This window comes from Saccostrea cucullata, unplaced genomic scaffold, assembly GCF_032062105.1.
Source record: "Saccostrea cucullata isolate Sc308-1 unplaced genomic scaffold, CSIRO_AGI_Scuc_v1 ctg5545, whole genome shotgun sequence".
Lineage (NCBI taxonomy): Eukaryota > Metazoa > Mollusca > Bivalvia > Ostreida > Ostreidae > Saccostrea > Saccostrea cuccullata.
This window is the reverse complement of record NW_026929433.1, coordinates 27,837-37,003: the sequence shown is the minus strand read 5'-3', so window position 1 is coordinate 37,003 and position 9,167 is coordinate 27,837. Positions and strand designations below refer to the sequence as shown.

General features: G+C 33.2%; 1 protein-coding gene across 1 annotated transcript; it reads left to right on the top strand.

The window, feature by feature from the left end:
- Positions 1–6,503: 6,503 nt before the first annotated feature.
- On the top strand, positions 6,504–8,812 carry LOC134280821 (heat shock 70 kDa protein 12A-like). The gene is made up of 4 exons (XM_062763272.1): positions 6,504–6,860; positions 6,949–7,170; positions 7,328–7,463; positions 7,656–8,812. Exons 1-4 carry the CDS (start codon positions 6,510–6,512, stop codon positions 8,687–8,689), a joined length of 1,743 nt encoding a protein of 580 aa, XP_062619256.1. The 5' UTR covers positions 6,504–6,509; the 3' UTR covers positions 8,690–8,812.
- The last annotated feature ends 355 nt before the right edge of the window (positions 8,813–9,167 follow it).

The following is a 9,167-nucleotide window of genomic DNA, read 5'->3' as shown; positions in this document are numbered from 1 at the left end:
ACAAGATACATGAAAGCAACATATTGATTAGTTAATAGACTACCCTTTCACTCACATTTTTGCAATATTATCCTTTTACCCATATTTGTTTAAATTAAACAAATGGTTTTCTATATCGATACTCTATATAGGGTTATTTTCGCCCCTTTTTATTTTCACCCTTTCACACTTGAAAACAATATTGCCCTGTTTTAAATTCGCCCAGTTACAATTCTGTTTAAGAAATCATGCTGTGTATTTTTAATTCACTCCGTTTTAAATTCGCCCATCTGTGGGTAGGGCGAAGGGGGCGAAAATAAAACGGGGGCGAAAATTTCCCTGTATACGGTATATTGCAAAATCTGTAACAAGAAATCATTTAAATGAGTAAATGATCATGCAGTAAATTTACAAAGATTAACTTACTTTCATTGTGTCGCCTGTATTCAAGTGGTGGCCTCTCAATATGAGTGAAAAATTCTCGAAAGGGACATCAAGCAAACAAAGTTTCAATGAATGCTTGTGAAACTTTCAAAGAAACAAAAAAAATTGAAATATTGACTGTTTTCAGAGTCTGATACTGGGCCATTCAACTTCAGTTTTTTTTTTATTATGCTCAGCTTAGAAAACTTAACTGATAAATACCTGCGAGAAATACCTAATAGTTACATGTAATTAAGGAAAGGATTGCACGGGTCCGTGAAAAAATTCTGCCCAATGAATTTTTCTCATTTTTACATATAACGTTCCTAATGTCAATGATACCATTATATCAAAGTATCAAGCATGGTCATCAGGCTTATAAGGAAGTTATGGTTGCCATGGTAACCACCATTTTTTTAATCTTTTGATATTTATGAAGTGAATGTTTTATAATTCAATACAAGCAACAAAATTGAAGCAAATTAAATATTTTCTTGCAGATATTTAATAATATGCTTTATATTTATTGAAATAAAAATTGTTTCGGAAACTATTGATAAATGTAGTAATGCCATTGTTTTTTGGGGAAGTATTAATTGTAAATTTGCAGTAATATTTTCACCTCAATAGCAGTTTTCAACGTCTAGACAAAAAAATTACCCAATGAATTTTCCCAAAACTAATATATGCTGTACTAGTAATTATAAGTGACTTATGGTTAGAATATGAAGTAAGGTAATCAGATTAATTTTGAAGGTACACGCATTTCAGTACCCCCCCCCCTCTTAGATTATTGAAAGATTTCACAGATTTTCATATGATGGTTTGTTGTTGGACCTTAAATAAGCATAGTCTGTTTAAAGACAATAAAGGCCATATATATAGATAAATAAACACTTTTTCTCTGAAAATCTGGCAACTGATGCTCATTTTATATTTGAAGCACAATTATTTACTTTTCACCGACAGTGGTCACGAAAATAACTTTTTTTTTCAAACTCATTTTTTCATATCCAAAACATTCACTTTGTTACTATATCAGTATAAATAAATAGTATATTATAAACCAGTGCACTGTCCTCAAAGGCCTTATTCTTCATGCTTTGAACACTCAGCGATGTTTCTTCTTAGTGACCTGGAATCGGGGGGGGGGGGGGGGGGGGGGTCAGACATTTAAACACATTGAATGAATAGAGGTTATTTTCTAAAACTTGTAACTGCATTATATATATATATATATATTTTGAAATAAATGTATTCATCCATAAATAATCTTATTGGCCAAATTATAGTAATTCTGATTATTCTAAATATTCACATTTACAAATAGTTTTCCTTCCGATTCTTTTCAAGTAAGTACACTTCATTTTCTCCTGTACATGGATGAGGGCTATCTCCATTGTGACGTCATAATGATACAATTGACGTCAAAACTATAGATCTACTGTTTTGATTAAAAAATAATCATTGATTGAAATAACTTTCCGTCGCTTTATGACATATGCTGGAATGAAACATCTATGTTCATGTCCATGTGATTAAAAAAAAAATTTCAAATGTATTCTCATAATTTCAAATGTATTCTCATAAGTATGATGAGTTCACATGTTTCTTTTATTTATTTATGTACATATCTTCCCTGGTATTCTTTCAGAAGAAGTGTGTTGTGTTTCAATACGACACATAAAACACTTTACAACAATCGTTTACAATATATGTGCGACTGCGACGATGATTGAATGTTTACGCGGTAGATGTTACTGCTGAAAATGCTAAAGATCTTATAGGAGAAAACAAAATCCTCTGCGATATTTTTTTTAAAAAGATATGTCTTCTAGGCATAAACTTGTGGTCTTCGCCGTAACACGTTTATCAAAATCGCCTTCGTTCATCAATATTTATACATGTATCTAGTTAATCACGCCGTCTGAATCTCTTATTGGAAATTATCTATGTATTACATAGATGTAGATCCTATGATAAACAACAATCTTAAATAAAATTCTAATTTTAAAATGAAGATATAAACCTCAAGATATAAATCTAATTCATTTTGAATGAAATAGATTTCAATGTTCAGAGATATACAATAGATAGACGTGTCAAATCGTAAAACATGCACGTAGATAAAAAATATGATCAACGCTCACTATTAATATCTTATACTTTCTCTACTTTAGAAAAATAAACCCGTTTTGTCAACCGCAAACATATGACGCTCCTTATTCCGGAAATAGTACAGCAAACATTCTTTTTTTACTCACCATATGACGTGATCACATGACGCCGTGCAATCGCGTCCTTAAGATATAGAAAACATAAATCGATTTTAACAAGCAGTATTTTCTTTACAACATAAGTAATTGATTAACACAAAATTCTTTTGCCTATTCGACATTTCGTGAAGAAAATGCATTAAACTCATGCAAGATTGTCTTAAAATTCGACCAGAAAAAAGTTGTTTTGATTCCAGATTTTCGTATACAGAGTCTATGAATAACTATTAAAGTTTATCATTTTAGTTATAAACCTCCAGATCTTTGAAATAAAAGATCACTGGAATTTTGCCAAGTGACATCCTCAAAATAGGTATGTGTGTCAAAACCCCGTTTATAATACTACATGTATGGTGGCACATTTGTGCCCCCTATACATGCAAGATAAATAATGTCAACATGCAAGAAAGATATGTCAACATGCAAGATAATAATGTTAACATACAAGATGATTATGTAACACGCAAGCTACCAATCATATTAGAGAATAGTATTTTTATGTGGTTAAAGAGGTTTACTTACTAACACCAGTATCTGACATCATGCATGCACGAGGCAACATAACTTTGTTGACAATCGACTTATTTATGTTAACATGCAAGATAATCATGTCACATGCGACTTAATGTTAAAATGCATGCAGCAGTATTATGTAGACATTCGACTTATTTTAGTCGATTTGCAAGCTAATAACGTCAACATTCGAGATATTTATGTCAACATGCACCTTATTTATTATTATCTTGCATGTGTGCATTGTTGTGATTGGTCTCCATGAAAACCACTCTAATTTGTACACACAAATACGCTGAAGTTGACATTAAAAGGATGCTGGAGTTCCTTTTTGATATTTATGTTATAGTTTTTGGAGACCAGGTCTCTCAACAAACTGTTGGAATGTTGATGGGCACTTATTGTGCTCCTTTATCAGCTGACTTGTTTTTATATTCCTATGAAACAAATTTTAAAAAAGAACTTGGATATGAGAATATGCATGAAAACATGCACTTATTGTTGCCTGCAATTCGACATTCAGATACCTTGACAACGTTTCGTCAATTACTAGTAACAAGTTATTTTCATTCACTTGAAATGAGAAAGTAAACGTAATAAAAAAAACACCACCAAATTTGCAACATTGTTTCCTTTTTGGATGTTTTACAATCTCAAGACGATAAAGATCAATTAACAACTAAAGTGTATGACAAACGAGTGACTTCCATCGTCATTTGTTCTCTGATTTTTAAAATTATAAATTATCAGATATCACCTGCTGATTGTGTTTATGTTTCCTAACTTATTCGAATTCGCGACTCAAGGGTTTGCTCCGAGTATGAACATTTTCAATATGAGGCATAATACTTACTGATATTGATCAGAGAAAAAGATATTCAAATTTAATTCATTTTTACTATGCCATCAATACAGCCGTCGCCCGAGTGGCGCAGTGGTAAGAGCGTCTGCTCTAGAAACGCAGAGTAAAGAGTTGTTCCTTACGCGATCTCTCTGCTCAATGGCCATTAATTATAGGCCAATTTTTTATCCCTCCACAAATAAGTGGAGGGGTCTGCGTAAGACTTAAAAATTCTCCAGAAGACAGAGGGAATTTAACAACAAATCAAGAGCCCCGCATTAACACTAAAGCTCCTGAGCCAGGGAACAAATATTTTACATTCATGAAAGAACTACCTTAACTCATCAAAACACGAACATGTGCTTCATTTATATATGGTAGGAGATAAGCCCTTTAAAAAAATATATGCATCTGGTACACAGTAAGACCAAATGAGGCCAGTTCTGATTCAATTATTCCGAGGAATGACCCAGGATCCGTGCATTTCATTTTGTTAGAATGTTGCGATTCGATGCTGTTTTATTACTTGGCAAAAACTGATTGACGTTTTTATACTGATTGTTAGGCCAATATATACTTACTGAATCGTCGAAGTATTTTTTCCCTTATTTGCGATCATGACAAGCAGCACGTACACGACGGGTAAGACCGGTCGGCAGGGAATGCTCACTTCTCCATGGCATCTGATCCCACCTCTGATGTTTTGGAGGTTCGTGTTTGCTCTGCTCCAATTTTATATTGTTTAATGGACTTTGAGCTTGAATAATGTACGTTATCTTCTCACAACCTCCTCATATTTCATATATAAGTGTTTTCGTTTAATGATAGGTGGTGTTTTTAAAAAAAATCATTTTCGCCAAGATCTGCAGTGGTGGCGTCTCCATATGAGTGAAAAATTCTCGAGAGGACGTTAAACAATATACATTCAATCAACATACAATCAAAGAATCCAGCGTTTTAGGGCGTTAACTAAATTTAACTTGATGGAATGCAAATGTTTTATCGAACCTGTTGTTTGGTCAAAGTTTCTATCTCGTCAATTCATAGCGTTCTGTTATATCTATAACATAACATAGTATTGGGTCAAGGTAAGCATGAAAATCTTTTCGCAGGAGATTTCATGCATTCATTGATGGGATGAGGGGCATAACCAGAAAATATATCGCGTCCTGGAATGTGAAAAGAAAGTTTTGAGTCGGGCTATTTTAGTCAGTCGGTCGGGAGATGGCAAACAAAAATTTTTTTAACGAGGCCCAATCTACTTGATCTGCGCATACGTTTTAACGCAGCGTCAACTCAGGCACGTCACAGTACCCTTGACTGCCGTCACAATTGAAAACAATAACGTCACAATTAAAATGACGTCAAATTGCGCTAAAATGTTTCGCTGGTCTTCCATACCTGGAAGCTCCATAAACTGTGCATATTGAAAGCTGGCTCATTCTGGCATTTCTATTATTTACATCAGAGTTTTTTTAAAATGAATAATCACTTGTAGAACATAATTTATTTTGAGGTATATTTTCTAGGTACAGGTTCATTAATTTTATCTTGTTTTATTTCAATTAGTGAGTTAGAAAAAACAAACAAACACTGCAACCAAATTGAAAAGTAAAAGATTTTAGTCTTTCTCCTTGAACATGTTGAAGGGTTTATGCACATCCCTGTTTACTGCGAACTTAATTATGCATGGATTAGCTTGAGTTTACAAAAGTCTCTGAATCATTTAAATGCAACCACCAAAAGATTTTATTTTTCTGTATAATACACGATATTAGTAAATTTCGTAATTTTGTCGCCGTTTACCCCCCCCCCTTTTTTTCCCACGTAAAACAACGTCGTGTGTTAAAAAAAATTTAAGCATGGAGAGAAAATTATTTCATAATGTTAGAATTATTTAATTTTTAGAAACTAATACAGTATTACAATCGGTTGTTGGTGTTATGTAAACCCATTGCGTCTTATAGAAATATCTCTAGTAGTTGGATAAAATAAGTCCTATTTTTGAGTTTTGATATGTTGCCTTTTCACTGCAATAAAGGCTACCTCCGATTTTCTTTTCATTTTTTAAAAGAGGAATGAAAATCGAATGATATATGTGAAAAACAAAACATTTCATCATTCATATATTTTTTTTTATTTGTCAATTACTTTGTTTTATGGGAGTTTAGTATGTAATTGTGTATAAAACACGAAAAGTGGTCCATATCTTGAAAGTGCCCCCATTTAACTACAATAAAGGCAAGGTAACAAAATTTCACTCTAATTTTTCTTGGCATAATACATACAAATTTATTTCCAAGAATTAAATTTTTTTATCATATCGTTTTCGTAATTTCCAACTAGATTGGGCCTCGTTAAAAGTGGCCTAATACGATTTGATAACCCATATCAAATATTGATCTTCCTCGTATCAAATTTAAGGCGTAATATCCTAACCTTCACCATAACATTCCGTTACAGGTGTGAATTTAAAAATGAATCCAAAACAGAAGAGTTTGAAATTCGGAATTCAAGTATCAGAAGTGTCTCCACAAGATTTGTGGGATATTGTGGTGGCTTTTGATATCGGAACAAGTAATTCTGGATACGCTTATTGTGATAAAAAGGAAATAAACACGAAATCGATCTCCCTGAATCAATGGACCGGAAACATGGTCACAGATCCGAAAGCCAAAGCACCAACTACAGTTCTTGTTGACAAAAATAGGTCTTTTCATTCTTTTGGATACGAGGCAGAGGACTTTTATGCACAGCGGGTCTGCGAAAAGGACAACGACTATTGGTATCGATTCAGAAACTTCAAAATGATTCTTTATGAGGAAGCAGTAAGCATATTCTTTCTTCTTTCTCTATTTCTTCCTAACATTTAAAATATATAAGAACTCAACTTGTTCATGCTTTGTTTAATTACAGAATGTTCAACGCAGTATAGAAATCATGGATGACTCTGGAAGGCTTTCACTTCCAGCGCTCGATATCTTCGGATGGGCCATTCAGGGTCTGAAAGATCACTTTGAATCCACAGTGAAAGACAGGTTTCTTGCATTTGATAAAAACAACATTTTATATGTCATAACAGTGCCTGCTATTTGGAAACAATCTGCAAAACTTTTCATGAAAGCAGCTGCTTTGAAGGTAATAACAAATAAATAGATTTTGATGACGAATATTTCATTGATATTTTGGCAATTTTTTACGTTTAAAATAATTTATTTATCAATATTTTTTCGATAGATTTATTACATGCATGAAAAGTACTTTTTAATTTTTCATTTTATTTTTATTTTTAAAGGCTGGAATTCCTGAGGCTCAACTTTTAATTGCATTAGAACCAGAGGCTGCAGCGATGTACTGTAAATCTCTACCCGATCAGACACTTACAGAAACATTTAAACCAAAGAAAAGATACATGGTCTTGGATCTTGGGGGTTATTGCATTTTTACATGGTTTACTGTAAATGTAAATCAAGAAATCTTTGGAATATAATGTTACTATTTCGCAATTCTGTGACTTGCAGAATGAATCCCTAAGCAATATTTTTCGAAAGATTTACATTTTTTTAAATATAGGATTTAAAAAATTACTTTCATTTTCCTATTATTTTTTTTCTTTTCAAAAGGGGGAACAGCTGATGTTGTAGTCCATGATGTTTTAGAAGATGGTAGACTAGCAGAGGTTTATAAGGCTTCTGGTGGCGACTGGGGAGGAACAACTGTTGACAGAGAATTCGAGAAACACATTAAGACGGTCTTCCATAGCGAATCATGTCTACAAGAGTTGTGGGAAAATGCTCCAAGAGATGCCTTTGATATGGAAAGGGAATTTGAAATGCAAAAAAGACAAATCAGCAGTGCTCCTGATGGTAATATTCGGTTAAAACTACCACGTAGACTTCAACAGTATGGAAAAATACCATTGAATGATTCGGTTACGTTTGATCATATATACGTGGAAAACTCAAAATTCAAGGAATTTTTTGAAGAAGCCAAGGTTCAAATAATAAATCTGATAAAAGAAATTCTAGAAGAAGTGAATCATTTAGATCAAATTCTTCTTGTTGGAGGATTTTCCTGTTCTAAATATCTATGTGAACAAATAAAATCTCATTCTGATTTCTCCGGTATTAATTTCTGTTGTCCCAAAGAGCCGGGTCTAGCAGTTCTTCAAGGAGCAGTCATCTTTGGGTATAACCCAGAGGAAGTTGAATTCCGTATATGTCGTTATACCTATGGAATTGAGGTGAATCGGGCATTTGATAAATCGAGGCATCCCGAAGAGAAACGAGATTTTATAGATGGTGAAGTGGTCTGCAAAGACATCTTTTCTGTTCTCGTATACGAAGGAGAAAAAGTTAAATACGATGAACCAAAAATTTGTCTTTTAAAGAGCAGTCATAGGCAAGCAGATCGAAAGCAAATACCACTACAAACAGCAATCTATGCTGGAAAAGATATCAAGAGAGATAGGCTAACATTTATCACAGATCAGGGAATAAAACCAGTAGGGAAAATAACAAACCAACCACCAGAGAAGGGATGGCCCGACCTCGTGGAGTTTAAGACAAAAGTATACTTTGGAAGGACAGAGATAAGAATTGAAGAATTGGATATCACTAACAATGTCTTCATCGAAGCTGAGTTTGATCTCATGTGATACAAATTTTTCCTAGTGGTACCTTGTTGCCCAAAAATTGTAAAAGAACTTTCTTTTCAATAATAACAATTTAAAACAATACCAGTACATGATTTCTTCATGCAGCATCATTTTTCAGCGCTACATTTCGACAAAACCAAAGCGAGTATGGTAATTGTGCAAAGTACTTAGAAAAATACTAATGCAAATTTAAAAAGACAATTTGAAAATTTCAACTAAATAGTATCAAATAAAACTTGATGAATTTAATTTGTAAACACCTATGGAGAATCATACAGACGTAACACCATGTAACATCTATTGATAAGGCCCCCTTCAAAACATTGAATTTGAGAACATGTACATTTGACAAGAGATATGTAATAAATATTAATATACTATGTTACTGGTCCCTGTGTGTTGAAGCACTTGCTATATCGAGAAGAAAAACAAATCTGATTAAAAAACAAAATGTATCTAAATATGAAGCGTCATTAAT

Bases quoted from the DNA above. Each gene is read 5' to 3' on its own strand.
- LOC134280821 (XM_062763272.1), top strand. From the start codon at position 6,510: ATGAATCCAAAACAGAAGAGTTTGAAATTCGGAATTCAAGTATCAGAA. The intron at 6,861-6,948 runs GTAAGCATATTC...GTTTAATTACAG, and splicing joins TGATTCTTTATGAGGAAGCA to AATGTTCAACGCAGTATAGA. The intron at 7,464-7,655 runs GTTATTGCATTT...TCTTTTCAAAAG, and splicing joins CATGGTCTTGGATCTTGGGG to GGGGAACAGCTGATGTTGTA.